Source organism: Podarcis cretensis, assembly GCF_951804945.1.
Source record: "Podarcis cretensis genome assembly, chromosome: 13".
Lineage (NCBI taxonomy): Eukaryota > Metazoa > Chordata > Lepidosauria > Squamata > Lacertidae > Podarcis > Podarcis cretensis.
In genome coordinates this window covers 21,303,707-21,325,194 of record NC_137182.1, presented here as the reverse complement: position 1 = coordinate 21,325,194, position 21,488 = coordinate 21,303,707, and the positions used below count along the sequence as shown (strand labels likewise).

General features: G+C 47.1%; 1 protein-coding gene across 2 annotated transcripts in view; it reads right to left on the bottom strand.

The window, feature by feature from the left end:
• The window catches only part of PPP1R9B (protein phosphatase 1 regulatory subunit 9B), an 82,260-nt gene that overhangs the window by 5,387 nt on the left and 55,385 nt on the right, over positions 1-21,488 (bottom strand). For both annotated transcript variants that reach the window (XM_079949449.1, XM_079949448.1), the window contains exons 7-10: positions 19,135-19,287; positions 12,995-13,048; positions 8,188-8,417; positions 4,698-4,794 (exon numbers count right to left, since the gene is read on the bottom strand). In XM_079949449.1, coding sequence (XP_079805575.1) covers positions 4,698-4,794; positions 8,188-8,417; positions 12,995-13,048; positions 19,135-19,287 — 534 coding nt within the window. The remainder of the gene's footprint in view (positions 1-4,697; positions 4,795-8,187; positions 8,418-12,994; positions 13,049-19,134; positions 19,288-21,488) is intronic.

Below are 21,488 nucleotides of genomic sequence, written 5' to 3'. Positions count from 1 at the left end.
ACAGGATTTTCACATTTTGAAGTAATACAAAGATAGCTCAGTTGGTTAGAGCGTGGTGCTGATAACTGCAAGGTTGCAGGTTTGATCCCCATAAGAGACAGCTTCATATTCCGGAATTGCGAGGGGCTGGACTAGATGGTCCTCAGGGTCTCTTCCAACTCTACAATTCCATGTTACTTTCTAAAGAGCCCTCAGCCCCTGATTGTTCAGTTGAAAATCACCTAATTGCACCGCTGTGGAACCAGCAGAAGGCCACACACACAGTACTGTGTTCTATTGATAAAACAGTGCTTAATCCACATCCATGATGCAAATCCATGATGGTTTGTTTTTTTTACATGTGCAGCTGGTAAAAAAACATGTGCATCCACAAACCCCACACATCTGTCTTTTGTATGCCTAGGAAAAGGTAAAGGTAAAGGACCCCTGGACGGTTAAGCCCAGTCAAAGGCAACTATGGGGTTGTGGCGCTCATCTCGCTTTCAGGCTAAGGGAGCCGGCGTTTGTCCACAGACAGCTTTCTAGGTGATGTAGCCAGCATGACTAAACCACTACTGGAGCAACAGGACACCGTGATGGAAACCAGAGTGCACGGAAATGCCGTTTACCTTCCCGCCATAGTGATACTTATCTATCTACTTGCACTGGCATGCTTTCAAACTGCTAGGTTGGCAGGAGCTGGGACAGAGCAACAGGAGCTCACCCTGTTGTGGGGATTCAAATGGCCAACCTCCTGATTGGCAAGCCCAAGAGGCTCAGTGGTTTAGACCAAAGTGCCACCCGCGCCCCTTTCTTATGTCTAACAAAACAGACTAGCACACACAAATCAGTTTCTGCACCCAAACTGGAATAGGGCAATTTTAGGGCAGAGTTGCTAATTTCAATGAATCACCTCTTGAACAACCTTGCTTAGCCTGATCATGTTAGATATGTCTCTAAAGTGAACCATAAAACAGATACATATCTAACCTTTCAAAGCTGACACAGGCTTGAGGTTCCAAGACTAAAATGATATTCATTCCCCAACGAGGAATTAAGTGCTTCCATCTCCCATAATGGGAAGCGGGTGGCGCTATGGGTTAAACCACAAAGCCTAGGACTTGCTGATCAGAAGGTCGGCGGTTTGAATCCCCGCGACGGGGTGAGCTCCCGTTGCTCGGTCCCTGCTCCTGCCAACCTAGCAGTTTGAAAGCACATCAAAGTGCAAGTAGATAAATAGGTACCGCTCCGGTGGGAAGGTAAACGGCGTTTTCGTGTGCTGCTCTGGTTCGCCAGAAGCGGTTTAGTCATGTTGGCCACATGACCCGGAAGCTGTATGCCGGCTCCCTCAGCCAGTAAAGCGAGATGAGCACCGCAACCCCAGAGTTGGTCATGACTGGACCTAATGGCCAGGGGTACCTTTACCTGTACCTCTCATAATGTTGTGCTCAATTGCACCCTGCAGAAACCAAACTTCTTAATGGTTACTGCAATTGGTCGTTTTCTTTGAGGCATCTTTCAATGTGCCATTTTCAACCTACCAAGTTCTAACTGGCTTGGCAAAACTTGAGGACTATCTTTTCCTCACAGTAACTAAGATTTGCTGTAGGTGCCCTCTTGGTATTACTAGCCATGTGTCACGTCAAGGCATTTATTGATGGCTCCTCTCCACTTTAGTACTGTTTCCCTTGGAGAGGAACAGCAACTTCTAGAAACCCTTCCTATTTGAATTGGCTTTTGGGGGAAGCCAGGGTCAGTTAGGTAAAGAGGTAAGATACATCAGCTGATACCTGGCTCAAGCTTTTGGAATACAAGCCTTTGGCTTTGCATTTAACTAACTGATTAACTAAGCTATCGCATTAGAGCTTGGTTTGTGCAGAAGTGAGAGTCAGAGAGCAAGCTGCCTTGGAAACAGCTCTTTCATTATGCGAATGCACGCATTCCTTCCTTCCCAAAGATTCCTACCACCGTCTCCCTTTCAAGGCAACCTTTCAAGAACCACTGTGCCTAATTATGAAAAGGCGGCAGATCGGAAAGAAGGGGAAAGTTGGCCGGGAGCAGTTCTAGGAGAAATCAGTGGGGGTGATGGGGTGAAGTAATGGTTGGGGAATGAGAGCTGGTGGACATGGCTGAGAAAATAAACATGGCAGAAGCCTTTGGCCTGATGCTTGCGTCAAATCAAAGGTATAACACATTTGCTGATGGGGACAGTGCCCTGATGTGGTCAGGCTGCTGTTCAGCAGACTAGTTCGCCATACTTTTATTCATTAGAGAGAGGTCAGCCCAGGACAAATTCAGACACAGTCAGCAGAAGGCATCCTAAGATAATAGGGCGATCACAATTAAGGTAAAGGGGAAGTGATGGCTTGATAGGCTCTATTCACAGCTGTATTTTGTAAACCAGGGAAGGCCTGAGACAGCCAGCCTTCTCAAGATAAAGGACAGCGGCTCAGGATTTGCACCACTTTCCTGGCTGTGCCTTGTCTTGCCTGTGTTCAGCCATAACAGCCTGTCGTCAGCACCTTTCCGCAGCGTCCTCTCCACCTGGGACTCTACGAATGCACATGCTGATTTGCCCAGGGTGCCACCAATTAAGGTAGGAGGGAGGTGAGGTGGCAAACTGCATTGGCTCCCAGTGGAGTACAGGGTCAGGTTTCAGGTGCTGGTTTTGACCTTTAAAACCCTAGGCAGCCTAGGACCCATGTACTTTCCTGGTATGCCCCACGGAGGACCTTAAGGTCCACAAATAACAACACTTTGGTGGTCCCGAGCCTCAAGGAGGTTAGATTGGTTTCAGCTAGGGCCAGCGCCTTTTCAGCACTGGCCCCGACGTTGTGGAACGCTCTGTCACAAGAGACTAGGGCCCTGCGGGACTTGACATCTTTCCGCAGGGCCTGCAAGACAAAGCTGTTCCGCCTGGCCTTTGGTTTGGACTCAGTCTGACCCTTATATTTCCCTCCCCTTATGGTCTTGATTTATCAGCTATTTTAAAATGAGGCTGCATTTTAAATTGCATTTTAACCTGTATTTTAAATTGTTGTTGTTTTTTCTCCCTCTCTTTTTCCCCTATTATGTTTTTACTGTGATTTTATTTTATTGGTGTTAGCTGCCCTGAGCCTGGCTCTGGCCAGGGAGGGCAGGGTATAAATAAAATTTATTATTATTATATTATAATTATTATAAAGCAGATTGTACCACATCAGACAATGCGGGAGGCTGCCAATGCTGAATGTTCCCTTATGCTAAAAACTCACAAATATAAGGTTCCTCCTTGCTGTGCTAGATTTCTGTTTGCAGGGAGAGGTTGGTGGTTACCCCTCCGCCCGAAATGTCTCATGGCCTTGCTTTTTCCATCCACCGCAGTCGTGGCAATTGCTGCCTAGTGCTCTAGCCATGTAGAATGTGGTTTGTGCTGCCTATTCTCCGTCGAGTGGCAGGCCGCAGCCATGTAGGAGTGAAATGACTGTGCAAAGCACAATGGGGACCTGGCAAAATGTGCACCTCTGCTTATTCTGGGCCCTGTGCAGGTGATCCTCAGTCTTTCCTTAAGAGCCTGGCACTTTGTAAATGCTGAAGAGCAGCAGTGGTGGCAGGGCTCAAATGCACGTGCTAGCTTGGTCTACCCCAATAGAGATGAATGGCGCAGGGGTGTGTGTGTGTTGCGTTCAGTGTTCTGTGCAAAGAAGAGGAGCACACTGAGACCTGCTGCTGTGATTTGGGTTTTGGAGGGGGCTTCTAGGAGCTGCAGTACAAGTGATGTCCTCCAGAGGGAGCATAGGGAGCCTCCTGGATGTTGGAAGAGAGCGATTCTACGTTGCTCTCCGATCAGTGTAGCCGCAGTACAGAAACCCAGGTGCATTCACACACACACACACACACACACACACACACACACACACACACAGAATGCACACATTTAACACACAGAGGCATGGGAACAACCTGCTGACGAGTCTGACATGATCCACTGCCTGATGTAGGAACCAGGGTGTGGAAGGGATCTGCAACTGGCCAATCGAGGAGAGATATAGATTCGACACGAGACCTGTTGCAGGATCAAGTGAAGGCCCAACGCCCATGCATACGTGGTGGAGAGACAGTGTTCGATCTAGGATCAAGTGTCTGCAAACTAAACAGAACACTGCACAACCTTAAGAGATCCCTGTAGATCTGGGATGCGGAATCCCGGTGTGTTTTTCACATCACAGGATCTGGGGAAGGTGGGCGAGCGTGGGCTTGTAAAGATCCACTTTGTCCTGGTGGAAGTTTCAAGGAGACTCTGTAGAAAGGACACCCCGGCCACCAGTGCCCCCCAAAAATCTGAGTGCGATATAGGTGTGGAATTCAAAAAGATCAGAGTCTTCCCACCCCCTGCCTTTGAGCAGCAGGATCTGCTTAATGAGTGATCCAGCACTTGACACAAGGTCCTACAAGACTCAAGCATTGATGCCCAACTCTAAAGGAGTTCAGAAGGATGGGAGTGTCCCTCTCCCCCCAACCCTTCCTCTACCCACGTCAATAACTAGGCCCCTTCCGAGTGCACACATCTCACATGTATCCCTGAGCTGAACTGAACCAAGGCCTCTCCAGTCACAGCAAAGCCCTTTCTTTCCTTCCTTCCTTCCTTCTTTCTTTCTTTCTTTCTTTCTTTCTTTCTTTCTTTCTTTCTTTTCCTCGGGGGCTCAAGGCAAACCCCCAGTGCTGTCCTTGATGCCCACCTTCTCCTGCAACTTGTCCACTTCCTCCTTGTGGGCCAGCTCAGACTCCTCCTGGATGCGGCGCTGAGCTGTCTCCTTCTTCAGGAACTCAATCTCTCTGTAAGAGGGGAAGAGCCAGAGTCAGAAGCACTCCTTAATAATAATAATAATAAATTTTATTTATACCCCCGACCTCCCCAGCCAGAGCCGGGCTCAGCACGGCTAACACCAATAAAATCACAGTAAAAACATAATAGGGAGAAAAGAGGGGGGGGAACCAATTTAAAATACAGGTCAAAATGCAATTTAAAATGCAGCTTGATTTTAAAATAGCTGATAAATCAAGACCATAAGGGGAGGGAAACATAAGGGTCAGACCAAGTCCAAACCAAAGGCCAGGCGGAACAGCTCTGTTTTGCAGGCCCTGTGCAAAGATGTCAAGTCCCGCAGGGCCCTAGTCTCTTGTGACAGAGCATTCCACCACGTCGGGGCCAGTGCTGAAAAGGCCCTGGCCCTAGTAGAAACCAATCTAACCTCCTTGAAGCTCGGGACCTCCAAAGTGTTGTTATTTGTGGACCTTAAGGTCCTCCGCGGGGCATACTAGGAGAGGCGGTCCCGTAGGTCCTTAAAGCAACCAGTAGCCTCCGTGCATGTTGGGACTCCAAATCCCACCAGCCCCAGTCAGTATGGACCAGGGATGGTCAGCGATGAGGTGAGCTGCAGCCCAGCAATATCTAGCTATCCTAAAGGCTCCCCATTCCTGCCTCCAGAGGGAGCTGGTTAAGAGGCAAGCAGGGGGAGTCTCCTGGATGTTGGGAAATGTTGGAAATCTAACTTTAGGGCCATCAGAAGAGTTCAGAAGAAGAAGAGTTTGGATTTGATATCCCGCCTTTCACTCCCTTTAAGGAGTCTCAAAGCGGCTAACAATCTCCTTTCCCTTCCTCCCCCACAACAAACACTCTGTGAGGTGAGTGAGGCTGAGAGACTTCAGAGAAGTGTGACTAGCCCAAGGTCACCCAGCAGCTGCATGTGGAGGAGCGGGGAAGCGAACCTGGTTCACCAGATTACGAGTCTACCGCTCTTAACCACTATACCACACTGGCTCTTGTTCAGATCGGTTGGAAGCTGCCCAGAGTGGCAGGGGCAACCCAGTCAGATGGGCAGCATATGATGATGATATTACTACATATGCAGCAGGACATAGCAGAGGTAAAGGTAAAGGACCCCTGGACAGTTAAGTCCAGTCAAAGGCGACTATGAGGTTGCAGCGCACATCTCGCTTCAGGCCGAGGGAGCCGGTGTTTGTCCACAGACAGCTTTCCGGGTCATGTGGATAGCATGACTAAACTTCTGGCACTACAGAACACCGTGACAGAAACCAGAGTGTACGGAAACGCTGTTTACCTCCCCGTCGCAGCAGTACCTATTTATCTACTAGCACTGTTGTGCTTTCGAACTGCTAGGTTGGCAGCAGCTGGGACACAGCAACGGGAGCTCACCACGTCATGGGGATTCGAACCGCCAACCTTCCGATCGGCAAGCCCAAGAGGCTCAGTGGTTTAGACCACAGCGCCACCCGCACCTCAGAATGCTGAATAGCAGAATGCTGAGTTGGCAAAGTAAACTGGTCCATTTTAGGCTAGAGGTGGGAGACGCCCTTTTCATATGCTTTCTCCATGTTAAACAAACAAACAAACTCCTCCTTGGAAGTACAAAAACAAGCATAACTAGCCTACCAAAGAAAAAGGTTCTTGTTCTCCCTTCTCGACTAGTTTTATTTGCAGGCAACCTTTTACAAAATTCAAAACGTCATTCCACACCTATAGTCTAAAGAGGTTCAGTCCATTCCACCACCTCAGGACTCTCCCACCTTGTTCACACCAGGGTCCTATTCTCCTGAAATAGTCCAAGCGCTCTCATGACAATCTTGCGGTACTAAGGGTAGTAGACCAGTGGGGTTTAAATTTAGCTGAAGCCAATAATGAAATGTCCTACACCAAATCTGTAATTCAGCGGAGGGGAGATTAGCCTCCAAGCGCAATGAAGCATTTGGAAAACAGGATGGAACAGGGAAAAAAATTGCCTTAGGAATTTAAGATTGAACAACTTCTGTAGATTCAAGGTGAGTGCCTGTCCAAATCTGAGCCCCATATAATATAACTGTGCTAGGGGTTTAGCTTTAAACACTTCAAGGGCTGATGGTATGGGACCTTTTGTATGGAAAAAGCGTGTCAGAATTTTGACGCTTTGATATGCTTTTTCCTGTTTAATTTATATATAAATGATATTGTCCAGAGTTTAACATCTCCATAGTATAATGGCCCCAAATTGGCCAGAAAAGCCATCCTCTATACCAGTGATGGCCAAACTCAGCCCTCCAGCTGTTTTGGGACTGCAGTTCCCATCATCCCTGACCACTGGTCCTGTTAGCTAGGGATGATGGGAGTTGTAGTCCCAAAACAGCTGGAGGGCGAAGTTTGGCCATCACTGCTCTATACAGTGGAACTTTGGTTCACAAATGAAATCTATTCGGCTTCTGAAACTTTCGAAAACTGAGGCATGGCTTCCCACTGGTTGCAAGAGCTTCTTGCACTCAGCAGAAGCCACGTTGCACGTTCAGGTTCTGAAAAACGTTTGAAAATGGAAGCATTTACTTCCGGGTTTTCGGTGTTCGGGAACCGAAACGTACGAGAGCGGAGGTGTTCGGGAACCGAGGTTCCACTGTGTTATTATACAAAAACGATGCAGTACTTCTGTCTCAAACAAAAGTGGGCCTAAAAAGGTTGATGAGGGCATTCTCCCTTACAATTCTATGTGTGATGGCCTAGGACTTGGGCTCAGACTTGGAAACAGAGGAGACTCAATCTGCACCGGATCCTTTGCTTCAGGCATCATCTGAACCAAGTCTGGGGCCTGATTCTGAAGAGTCCCAGTCTGCAAAGGTTCCCCTGCAACAAACACCAGCTGGGCCAAGTCAGGGGCCTGAGCCTGCCCTGGCTCCAGATGCAGGGATTACCTCATTGCCTTCAGCTGGGCCATCACTTACAGCTGCTCAACTACCGGTTGGGTCAGGGGAGGCTGAGGCGGCCCCTGGGTCTAGTAACCCACCGATGTTTCCTGAGCTGCAGAGACTGAGGTCTGAGAGAAGGAGAGACCTGAGTATTCGCAGGAGGAGTGCGTGCCTTTGGGCGAAACAGGGAGGTGAGTCTCCGGGGGATCAGGACTGGCCGCTACCCCGACAAAGATAAAAGGCTGTTGGACCCCACCCCAGGTTGTGGGAGCAACATTGCTGTATGCTAGATCCTGTACCTGTCCTTGCTTGGTTTCCTGCCTCGTGTCCTGCCTTGGCCCTGTCGGACTGACTCCCAGCAGAACCTATGGATTCTGGACCGGTCCTGGACCGCATTTCACGGGTTACCCCCAGACCCAGCACACTATGGTTCCATGATTCTTAGCAGGCATGCATATCATTGCGCTTTACAGGACAGGGCTCTGGAAAGGGAGTCCTTACTTCTGCTGATACTCCTTGATGAGCCTTTTGGCTTTGCTGTACTTCCTCTCCAGAGTCTGGTACTGGGCTTGGGTCTCTTTCAAGTGCTCGTCCACAGCCTGGCACAAGTTCTGGGCTTCCATCCAGTATCCCTCCAGCTTCTCCATCCGCTCCTTGTTCTCCTCCACGCTCTGTTCTAGCTGGGCTTTCTCGAGGCGCCAGCGGGATTTCTCTTGCTCGATGGACTGCAGCTGAGGGAAGACAGAGCGAGGGAGAGGCTTACTCATTTTCTCAGAAGCGAACTAAATCGGCGCACTGCTTTGAGCCGTAATTAAAACAAAACGGACGGTGAACATAAAGATTTGACTGACTATGAAAGAATCTAAGGAAGGGAAATGATTGAAGAACAGATGTAAAAGCGAGCAAGATAACTAAGAGACGTGTGGTGAATGTGGTGGAAGCCTTTTATAATATTTTAACTAAGATTTATATATTGTAATGTCTGAAGCACGAATTTGGTAATATTATTGGTTATGAAAAGTATTTTTTTCTTTTTCTTTTGTCATTTGTCTTGTTTTTTAGTTTGTATTTTGGAAAATATGTATATAAACGTGTTTATAGTGTTATGTATTGTTCTTTGTTTATCATTCTTTTTCTTTTTTTGTAATATTCAGTAATTTTTTTAAAAAAACAAATAATAAAACAAAACGGACGGCAGCGACGTAGCTGAGAGCCATCTCAGCGAAAGGCAGAAATTGACACAAAAAGCAGCAGCAAACATATAAGGAGTAGAAATTGCAGGAAGGTGCTCAGCCGAGCAACTGGGGCAGCAACCGAGGAGGCCCTGTTTCCTGCGGAGGTCAGCCAAGCCTCCCTCCAATGAGGCTGGATTTGATTTAAATCAAATCAATCTAAATCACAATTTAAATCACTAGTCAGTAAGACTTGATTTAAATCGTGTTTGATTTTTTTTACAGAAAAACTCATTCTTGCTGGTATAATCTTACAACCAGATGAAGGTTTCATTTTTGGAATAATAAATTTTCAGAGTGGTTTTTACAGTTATATCAAAAATTACTGATTTGGTTATACTCTTAGAAATACATAGACAGATAATTATGAAATTATTGTGAGTTTTAATAAGTTAACTGTTTATATTTGGACAACTTTTCTGCTGTATTTTATTGGAAGGAGAAAAACAATCACTTCCTTAATAACAATTTGAACCATTTATTTAACTAAAACAATAACATTATAGCATATGTACCCATGTTTGTTAACTGATGTGCTTAAACATAAACAAAAAACAAAACAAAAAAACATTAGACTGAGTTTTAGCATACATGAAAAACTTAAAACAAATCCTTATTTCCTTATAGCCTTTGGACTATAATGTAACCTAAATAGAAAACTATCTTTGGAAATATTTTTCCTCCAAAAGCATTTCATTTTAAAAATTCGATTTAAATCAAAAATATCCAATTTAAATTTAATAAAATCCAATTTAAATTTTAAAAACCCCTTTAAAAAAAAAAAAACACACATTGATTTTTATCCACCCTTCCTCCAATGCTCCTTGCAGTCTCCTTTTCTTGGCAGAAACAGATATATCTCACAGTGCTTCTGGCAAGCAAGGATGGGAGGTGAGGTGAGATAAGACAGGCAGTTTTGCTAGGCTGGGCAGCATTCCCAGAAAGTTAGATGCCAGGAAGCTACCTTGTGGGTGGCCCCTGGCATATTTAAGTCTCCAGACCTAAACAGCTCAGGGCAAGCGATGGGATTTTTCAAAAACCTTTGCTTCTGCACACATTTCTCCCTAAGAACATCTACACACCATGCAGTTAAAGCACATGGCTTCCCCCAAAGAATCCTAGGAACTGTAGTTGACCGCTACAGTTCCCAATATTCCTCGTTTGCTTTAAATGCATGGCTGTTTGCCTTCTTGCTCCCTGAGCTTGTCAAGAAGCAAGCTACTGCTCCCCCCACGAGAAACACAAACAATTCTCGCACATTATATAAGCCTTTAGTGAAGGTAAAGGGACCCCTGACCATTAGGTCCAGTCGTGACTGATTCTGGGGTTGCGGCGCTCATCTCGCTTTATTGGCCGAGGGAGCCGGCGTACAGCTTCCGGGTCATGTGGCCAGCATGACTAAGCTGCTTCTGGTGAACCAGAGCAATGCATGGAAACGTCATTTACCTTGCTGCCGGAGTGGTACCTATTTATCTACTTGCACTTTGTGCTTTCGAATTGCTAGGTTGGCAGGAGCAGGGACCGAGCAACGGGAGCTCACCCCGTCGCGGGGATTCGAAGCACCAACCTTCTGATCGGCAAGTCCTAGGCTCTGTGGTTTAACCCACAGCGCCACCCGCGTCCCTATATATGCCTTTACTGAAGGCATAATATACCCTTATTAAAAGCAGACGCATTCCAGGTTTCCCAAATTTAAACGGCACATAAAAATGTGAAGGCGACTGTCAGGGACTCAGCGGGAGCGCAGGGAGGAGAGGAGATGGAGAGCGAGGGGGAGCAATCCGAGGGCAGCGTAGGAGAATATGACAGCAGCCCGATAGATTCCATGAGCCTCTCCAGCGAATCGGAAGATTCACAGAAGGGGGCACCGATGGGCAGGGCAAGGGGCGACCCAAGGGGGACACCCCAGAAGCAAGGGGCCAGCGGGGACTCCCAGAGCAGCAGTTGGAAATCAGGACCAGCTTCCCCACCAGAGCGCAGTGGGGGGGAGGAGTTCCAGGTGTCAGAGCCCACATATGCACCACCAGCGAGAGAAAATGAGTCAGGGTTGACCACGCCTCCATCGGAGAGCGAGTTAACGGTCAAGAGGAAAGTTGCAGGCTGGGCGCGCGCGCCAAGTTCAAAGGTACAGGCGAGCGGCACAGAAGGTAGCCCGGATAGGGAACCAGGTCCTAAAGCCCGCCGGAAGGAGGGGCAAGAATCGTCAGGGTCAGCGTCAGAGGAGTCCAGGAAGGATGAGACCCTAGTGGGCAGGAGGGCCCAGAGGAGAAAGGAACTTAGGAAGAGGTGGAGCAAGGCGAGAGTCTTAAACTGGTGTGGAAGGGGAGGTGACTCAGATGGGACTTCGCCGGTCTAAGGTCGAGACGTAGAGCTGCACGCTGCGGCTTTAAAATGGAAACTGAATCTCAATAAAGACTTTTGTACATAACTACAGCCTAGCGTTGGTCCTCTGTGAGCTGGGACCTGGAGGCAGCTCTGACAGGTTTCCAGACGCATTCCAGGTTTCCCAAATTTAAACGGCACATAAAAATGTGAAGGCGACTTTATAAAAACACACTTAAGTATTCATGCTTGGAAAATTATGCTATGGAAATGTAGTGCCGCCTGGAGTTTCCCATACCTATTATACCTATAATATTCTTATTTTGTGTGTGCATCGTTTTCCATCTAATTAGCTGTTTTAGCGCACGCACAACAATGCACAAGTGGTTGGAAAATAAGCAGGTACTTGATGGTCTGATGTGGTCAGAGCTGCCAAAATCTCCGCATTACAGTATTTTTCGTGTATACCACGCCCCTGTGTATAAGATGCCCCCTATTTTGGGGGACTCCAAATTAAGAAAATGGGGGGAGATTGCCCAGAGTTACTGAGCTTTTTTTTTGGGGGGGGGGGGAGGATTGCCCATAGTTGTTGAGATTTTTTTGGGGGTGGTGGGGGGTGGCAAAGAATTGTTCAGGTTTTTTTTTTAGGGTGGATTGCCAAAAGTTGCTTACCCTCCAGCTATCGTCTGTCCCCATGCCGGCGGAAGCCACCAATCACCTGCCCTATTTCCGCAACGACAGCCAATCAACACCAGCCCTTGCCGAAGCCACCAATAACCTGAGGCTGACAATCTCCAGCTCGTGGCAGCAACCAATCACACGTCCCCCCCCTATGCACTATTATCCACATATAAGATGACCCCCAATTTTTATCATACAGTGGTACCTCTGGTTATGTACTTAATTCATTCCGGAGGTCCATTCTTAACCTGAAACTGTTCTTAACCTGAAGCACCACTTTAGCTAATGGGGCCTCCTGCTGCCGCCGTGCCGCCAGAGCACGATTTCTGTTCTCATCCTGAAGCAAAGTTCTTAACCCGAAGTACTATTTCTGGGTTAGCGGAGTCTGTAACCTGAAGCGTATGTGACCTGAAGCGTATGTAACCCGAGGTACCACTGTACTTTTTAAATTAAAAAAACCCCTCGTCTAATACAGTGGTATCTCTGGTTGCAAACGGGATCCGTTCCGGAGGCCCATTCGCAACATGAATAGAATGCGACCCACAGTGGTGCAAATGCGTGGGTCGTGATTCACCACTTCTGCACATGCGTGTGATGTCATTTTGCGCGTCTGCACATGCGCGAGCCGTGATACCCGGAAGTAACCCTTTCCGGTACTTCCAGGTTGCTGCGGGACGCAGCCTGAAAAAACGTATCATGAAGCAAATGTAACATGAGGTATGACTGGACATGGAAAAGTACAGTAACTCCATTTGATAAGGATTCCTCCACCATCCCTAGCAAGGACAGTCAAACCAATTGACAAAATATTAGATCCATTCAAGCATTTTATTTCAGGCACATCACTTTGGTCTCATCCTTCCTCCAAGATACTCAGGGTGGCTTTTATGGGGCTGTTTCTATTTTATCTTTGCAAGAGAAGAATCTCGGGATTGTGACCATGAGGGTGGGGCAGGGCCTCCCCGCTCCAAACCCTACGAAAACAGATTAAAAATAGCCCCGCTATTAAAAGAAGAAGCTCTTACAGATTTGGGCAAGTCTCCAAGGGGAGGGAAAAGGATCTCATAGCTTACCTTTCTTTTCAGCTGCTGTATTTCAGCCTCGGTCACGGCATGCTTGATCTGGAGCTGCCAAAAGAGAAGAACAGAGAGTTCAGGGCGGGAAAACCTTTTCCAGGCTGAGGGCCACATTCCCAGCTGCGCAGCCTTCCAGGGGCCACTGCAGTGGGTGGAGCCAGAGGCAAAAGCGGAACACAGAAGCAAATGTAAATCCAGCCTCTGTTCCTTACATTCCATTCCCTTTATCCAATAGCTGCCGCTTTATCAATTCCTGCCCATACATTTACAAAACAATATCATCTACCTCTAAAGAACAAAAGGTTAAAGCTATGGTTTTCCCAGTAGTGATGTATGGAAGTGAGAGCTGGACCATAAAGAAGGCTGATCTCCGAAGAATTGATGCTTTTGAATTCTGGTGCTGGAGGAGTCCCATGGACTGCAAGAAGATCAAACCTCTCCATTCTGAAGGAAATCCGCCCTGAGGGCTCACTGGAAGGACAGATCCTGAAGCTGAGACTCCAATACTTTGGCCACCTCATGAGAAGAGAAGACTCCCTGGAAAAGACCCTGATGTTGGGAAAGATGGAGGGCGCAAGGAGAAGGGGACGACAGAGGACAAGATGGTTGGATAGTGTTCTTGAAGCTTCCAGCATGAGTCTGACCAAACTGCGGGAGGCAGTGGAAGACAGGAGTGCCTGGCGTGCTCTGGTCCATGGGGTCACAAAGAGTCGGACATGACTAAATGACTAAACAACAACAACAACAAAGAACAAAAGAGGTTACACCCCCCACCGCCTGTCTATTTTAAATCATTGCTTAGTATTTTTATATTAATTTCCCTTTCTTATCATCTTGCATGTGTAACTTTTCTTTCTCCCCCCCCCCAATAATTTTTATTTGATTTTACAGACATGAATTTATAACCATATCAAATACACATCATCTAATGAGATTTCTCTGAATCTCGAGACTTCCTCTCTGGCAAGGACTCTTTCTTCTTTCCATTTCTGGGCTGCATGTGTAACTTTTCAAATAATAATAATAATAATAAAAATCCTACTCTCTATCCTAGAGAGATCCCTTAATCTGGTTTTGTCCGATTCCTATTTCCCAACAACTATCGCTTTATCAAGACAAAAACCAAAAGAAATTACCGTATTTTTCGCTCTATAACACGCACCCAACCATAACACACACGTAGTTTTTAGAGGAGGAAAATCCGTAGGCATGCCACCCATAGGCATTCCCTCCATAACACGCACAGACATTTCCCCTTACTTTTTAGGAGGAAAAAAGTGAGTGTTATGGTGCAAAAAATACGGTACATACTCCCCTGCCTATCTATTTCAGATCATTTATTATTTCTCTCTTATTTTTCCCTTCTTTTCTTCTTGCGTGTGCCACTGTCTGTATCCTCTTTCCTCATTCATTAGTTGAGATCATCTTCTGAGGCCCTCCTTCATGTGCCTCCTCCTCAAGAGGCCCGGAGAGTGGCAACACAAGAACGGGGCCTTCTCTGCAGTGGCTCCCCGTCTGTGGAATGCTCTCCCCAGGGAAGTTCGCCTGACGCCTTCATTATACACCTTTAGGCACCAGGCAAAAACATTCCTTTTAAACCAGGCCCTTGGTTGACCTGATCAATATCCTGTAACCTTTTAAAATGTGGCTCTTGGGGGGGCATGTTATTGGGCTATTGATTTTATTTTGATTTTATATGTTGTGATCTTTTTTGTGAACTGCCCTGAGACCTCTGGGTATAGGGCGGTTGTTGTTGTTTAGTCGCTTAGTCGTGTCCGACTCTTCGTGACCCCATGGACCAGAGCACGCCAGGCACTCCTGTCTTCCACTGCCTCCCGCAATTTGGTCAAACTCATGCTGGTAGTTTCGAGAACACTGTCCAACTATCTCGTCCTCTGTCATCCCTTTCTCCTTGTGCCCTCAGTATTTCCCAACATCAGGGTCTTTTCCAGGGAGTTTCCTCTTCTCATGAGGTGGCCAAACTATTGGAGCCTCAGCTTCAGGATCTGTCCTTCCAGTGAGCACTCAGGGCTGATTTCCTTCAGAATAGGTTTGATCTTCTTGCAGTCCATGGAACTCTCAAGAGTCTCCTCCAGCACCATAATTCAAAAGCATCCATTCTTTGGCGATCAGCCTTCTTTATGGTCCAGCTCTCACTTCCATACATCACTACTGGGAAAACCATAGCTTTAACTATACGGACCTTTGTTGACAAGGTGATGTCTCTGCTTTTTAAAATGCTGTCTAGGGTGGTACATAAACTTAATAATAATAATAATAATAATAATAATAATAATAATAATGGCTGGGTGGGTAAGTGAGTGAAAAAGAACACGTTAAGACCTGAGCTGGGGGGTTGTGAGTAGGTATGTGCACATTACCAGGTTTTTTTTTTGGGGGGGGGGGCCTAAAAGGCCATACCCAGACCTTTGCCATCTTTATTATCTCCCCAAAGCTGCTATTATTTCCCTAAACCCTTTGATTTGGCTCCAGCCAACTTTCTTCATCTTCTTGCCCCATGCTATCTACCCATAACTCCGAGAATTTTCTTTATTTCTTTTGTTCCTCCACTTCCCCCGGGAAAACCCGCTCTTTACCACTGAATCAGAACGAACATTTGCACAAACCCCGGCTGACTTTTTATGATTCAGCGGGCTTTTCCCGGGGGGAAATCAGGGTGAAAGAAAAGCCTCTTGGACCCACACCTAGAATGGGGCAAGGGAAAAAGAGTGTGAACGAGCCAAAAACTGGCAGCGGCACTCCAGGATTTCAAGCTTACTGGGAGATGCTGGGGACTGAAACCCAGGTCCTTTTGCTTGCAAGGCAGATAGTCTGCCAGTGAGCTATGGCCCTTCTGCGTCTGTCTGTCTGTCTGTCTGTCTGTCTGTCTGTCTGTCTCTTGAAATCCAGCACAGCGTGTCAGCAAGCCAGCACTGGGGCTGGCTTGATTCTAGGTGCCTAAATGGAAGCTTGCTGACACACATTCCAGGGTCAACTAGAGGCCACTACCCACATTACAGAAGAAGCAGAGACATTAAAATTTAGCGCCTCCCAGGCTGCCTTTCTCTTGTCTTTAATTGCCACTTACACACTGCAGAAGACGGCAAGGGAGAGTTAGAGCTGCCTGCGGCTGTTCATTACACTTGGCCCCATATATTTATGGGGGGTGGGTTGAGGGAGGAAACAGGTAACTTCCTCACATGCCGCTGGGCAGAAGCAGACGTACAGAAAACGCAAGAAGGTACCAACACTGGAAGAATGGCAGATGAAGATGAAGGATTTTTCGGAGTTAGCCGACCTGAGTGGAAGAGTCCATGACCAGGAGGAGGAGGAGTACCAGGAAGAATGGACAAAATTAAATGACTATTTAGTTAAATATGTTAAGTTAAATTGATTGGAAAAAGCTTGCAAATACCGGATAGGCTTAGGCTTCAAATATGTAATGCGATAATATGTTTAATACTGAATTGGGAAGAAAGGAAGATGTTAAGTGACCAGGTTAATTTTATAAGAATATTGATTTGGAAAACCGTTAAAATGATATACAGTGGTACTTCGGGTTAAGTACTTAATTCGTTCCAGAGGTCTGTTCTTAACCTGAAGCACCACTTTAGCTAATGGGGCCTCCTGCTGCTGCCGCGCCGCCGGAGGACAAGTTCTGTTCTCATCCTGAAGCAAAGTTCTTAACTTGAAGCACTATTTCTGGGTTAGCGGAGTCTATAACCTGAAGCGTATGTAACCTGAAGCGTATGTAACCCGAGGTACCACTGTACACTGAAATCCAACCAGGGGGATACGTGGAAGTCACTTAACAATGTTAATTGGATTAGTTTTAATAAGGTTATGATTTATGTGTGTTTGTTTATTTGTTTGTGTGTTTAAATTTTTATGAAAATCAATAAAAAAAATTGGAAAACAAAGAAGCAGACGTATGAAGCTTAACGTTTGCTAGCTTCCACAACAGCTACGCACAAAGCAGCCTCCAGCGAGGCGCATGAAAGGGATTCCTCCCCCTGGCAAGGATGTGGAGGGGGCTGCCGTTTTAGGAGACTTGTATCACACATGCAGCAGCCGTGTGACATCGTGGTTTCTGTGCAGCTGAGCTAAAAGCGGAGGGGAGCAGCTCCCATCAAGCGTGATGCTCTATACTTAGAGACAAGAACAGAGGGCTGTGTCGGCCACTAGGGGTCAGCCGAGACGTGCAGCCGTGGGCCAGGGATATGAAAAGCATAAAAAAAGGTAAAGGTAAAGGTACCCCTGCCCGCACTGATTCCTCACAAACCGCACATAAAACACAAGGAGCCTCGTGGCAGCTTGGCCGTCACCACTTCCTTCCTTTCCACGCTCACTGGTCTTGTTTCCTTCCCACCTCACCGCCTGAAGGTTTAACTGATTCCCCCTTGCTGGGCTGTGCAGCTCGACACAACCCATTCTCTTCTTTCCCTATGTTTCAACGCAACATTTCTATGGTTCTGTGATTTCAAGGGGTGCCAGAACTGCCATAAGTGTTCCTCCTTCAGACACACATTCCAAGCACGACTTCTCTCAAAGATCTGGGGAACTGTAGTTTACTCCCTCATAATGCTACAATTCCCAGCACCCTTAACAAACTGTGGTTCCCAGAATTCTTTGCGGAGAAGTCATGCGCTTTACATGTGTGATGTGTGTGTCATTTGCAGGTGCATCCCTAAAAAAAACCACCATAAAAGAGAGATATGTTTACCAAGACTGGGAAGATACTATGGCCATGTCATGGCATAACCTTGCTCCCAGATTAGACCATTCCCATGGAGAAAATCCCACCCACTCCAAAGGTTAATATCTTTGGCCAAATCTCTTTGCCCCCATCACAAAAATCTCCAGTGCTGCTTTGCTTCCACTTCCTGCAACCTATGAAAATAAACTGAATTCATGCGACAAACTCTTATCTCTCAAGCCACTGTGACTGCTATGTGGTCACTAAAGCAAACTGCATTTTTAAAGTCGGTTTTTAATTGCTTAATCTAGTCAGTTTTTAATTGTTTAATCAGGTTTTAATTGTTTAATCTAGCCAGTTAACTGGTTGAAGACTGTACCCTACTCCTTATATCTGCTTCCTGGATCCTCTTGGTTCTCTAACCTGAGCTAGGAAGTGGGATCAGCTGGCAGTTGTGGCCTGCCACTGTCTTACCTAGTTTTTGCCAATTGTGTCTCATTCCTTACGAAGTCTGATTTTTCTGGTCTCCCACCCCTCTTGCTTCTGGAGAATGTTTATTTTTAAACCCAGACTCAGCATTCGTGCAGCTGCGGGCAATGTTAAATTTGCATGCGTTTAAAATATATTAGCAGATTCAACTGCCTTTCCCCAACACCACCACTCCCTTCTGAGAAGCAAAGTGCACATATGCACAACCCATGTGCTCAAGTGCTTCTGCAGCCACCTCCGCAACTCAGCAGACAGCACCCTTCCCTGTTTGTTTGAGTCAAAGAGCAAAGGTTTTCAGTTCCCAAGGCTGCAGGTAAAGGTAAAGGGAACCCTGACCATTAGGTCCAGTCGTGGCCGACTCTGGGGTTGCGGCGCTCATCTCACTGTATTGGCCGAGGGAGCCAGCGTTTGTCCGTAGACAGTTTTCGGGTCATGTGGCCAGCATGACTCAGCCGCTTCTGGCGAACCAGAGCAGCGCATGGAAACGCCATTTACCTTCCCGCCAGAGTGGTACCTATTTATCTACTTGTACTTTGACATGCTTTCGAACTGCTACGTGGGCAGGATCTGGGACCGAGCAACGGGAGCTCACCCCGTCGTGGGGATTCGAACCGCTGACCTTCTGATCGGCAAGTCCTAGTCTCTGTGGTTTAACCCAAAGCACCACCCGTGTCCCTTAAGCTGCAGGTACCTGGGGCCATTTCTGTGGTGTGCTTAGAAACAAGGAAAGGTTCCACGGATGTGTTCATTAGTCATGTGACACTTCCATCAGCCACAGAAGCCACTGTATCCCTTTTAGGTCCCCGGTGAGGAACATGTGGCCTTCTGGAGTTTGTTGGACTTCACTCCCCATCATCACAGTCCTGCTGGCTGAGACTGATGGGAGCTGGGAGCCCAACAACACTGAAAAGCTTACGGGTTCCTTATCCTTGCCTTTTAGGCCTTTCCTTACCTCCTTAAATTTATGCACCAGCTTTTCAGGGTCCATCTCAACTGGAGACAGCATGTCTTCGTTTTCAGCCAGCTCAAAGACCTCAATGGCCATCTCGCTGCTGGGGAACATGGGACTCATCTCCTCGTCTTCGTCTGTGGCGTATTCACCCGTCTGCAAATTGCAAAACAGGCAAGCTTTATGGTTTGGCTTTTAAAGTTAACATCAATGCTGGACAGAACCAAGTGTGTGTTCAGATAGCGCCCTGCGACCCAGCAAGAGGGGAAAACAGCAAAAGGTCTTGTGGAACCTAAAAAACCAAGGTAATCATTATGGCATAAGCTTTTGTATTCGCTTTGTTGTTGGTTATAAATCCCACATCAGCAATGCCGTCAAGCCTTCCCACATCTGATGCCAGATTTGTGATTACAGTGGTACCTCGGGTTACATACGCTTCAGGTTACATACGCTTCAGGTTACACACTCCACTAACCCAGAAATAGTGCTTCAGGTTAAGAACTTTGCTTCAGGATAAGAACAGAAATCGGGCTCCGGCGGTGCGGCAGCAGCAGGAGGCCCCATTAGCTAAAGTGGTGCTTCAGGTTAAGAACAGTTTCAGGTTAAGAACGGACCTCCGGAACGAATTAAGTACTTAACCTGAGGTACCACTCTATTCTTCTTTGATTGGACTACATTGGTGCCTTTGGATACAAATGGGATCGCATCCAGAAGCAAAAATAACTAGTGATGGCACGTCTGTGCACGTGCGTGTCGCTTTTTGCTGCTTCTGCGCATGCGCGTGACGTCATTTTGAGCGTCTGCGCATGCGCGAGCGGCGAAACCCGGAAGTAACACACCCATTACTTCCGGGTTGCCACGGAGCGCAACTCAAACACGCTCAACATGAAGCATATTCAGCCCGAGGTATGACTGTACAGTCTATGAAAACTTGTGCCACAATGCAATAGTTGAGTCTTTAAGGCACCACAAATACTCTTTGCTGTTTTTGCTGCAAAACAGACTTTACACAGCTACGCGTCTGGAAACTTAACAAAGAGAGAGAGATGTAAAAGTGAGTCATGCTTTCAGTTTTCACATGGCTCGAGTAATACCGAAAGGGATGCGTGGAGGAAATGTACAAGCTAATTCCACACCAGGGGACTTGCACATCTTCCCAAAGCCACTCTCTTTTCAAATGTTACCATGTAAAAACAGCAAGTGGAGCTTGCTTGTACTTCCTCTCTCCCAGCATCGAGAGAATGTCTGAAACCATACACATAAACGCAGCAGGCTTAAAACATTAGGAGTAGCCAGAGGAGGAGACGCCAATGGCCCTTCTATGATCTCCAGCACAAATATTCCTTTGGTATTCAATGTCTTGATACAAGAAAGAAGGCTGATTGTTCCCCTGCCTCCAACCGTGGCCAGCCAGGGACCTCCATGAAACTTCCAACAGGCTGGTTCAGTGGAGAAAGCCATTCTCTATATTGTTTGTACCTAGCAGGTATTCTGCTGTTGGGAATGGAGGTTCCATTCTTAGCTCTCATGGTCAATAGCCAATGACAGACCTGCCTTCTGTTAGCAGGTACAGTGGTACCTGGGGTTAAGAACCTAATTCATTCTGAAGGTCCATTCTTAACCTGAAACTGTTCTTAACCTGAGGTACCACTTTAGCTAATGGGGCCTCCTGCTGCCGCCATACGATTTCTGTTCTTAATCCGAGGTACTATTTCTGGGTTAGCAGAGTCTGTAACCTGAAGCTTCTGTAACCTGAGGTACCACTGTATTGTCAAAAGCAGAATGCACTTTGGTTTGCTTACCCTGAGACAGTTAACCTCATGCTGACCTAAGCCTTACAGCAAACAATCTGAACTGTAATGTGCTACAGAATTTTGCGATGACTGGCAGCAGGGCTGTCTTACCCATAGGCACTGGGGGTGCGGGGCACCCGGATGCCGGGCTCTCAGGGATGCCGGGCCGAGAGTCTGGGGCCTGAGAGTTGAATCCGGGGAAGAGCTCACCTGTCGGTTGGAGTGCCACGGCGGGCTCTTCTGCTGCGGGTGGCTCTGCACCGTGAATTCGGGGGCAACCAAGCCAGCGAGATGTTGAGGTGGTTGGCCAGCCCTCCTGTGCACCTGGGACTGGGCAAACTGGGGGTGTGTATCAGGTGGTTCTTTGCACCCCGGCGCCACGTATGCTTAAGACAGCCCTGACTGGCAGAGATGGCTGCGAACCCTCTAGCATCCATTCAGCTAGTACATTGGCCTCCGCTGGAGACAAGTGTAATTCTCTGCTACCACTTTAAAAGAAACCAAAGCTTATCCATTTAAGGATGGCACACGGGAATCTGAATTATTATTATTTCTTCCAAAGAC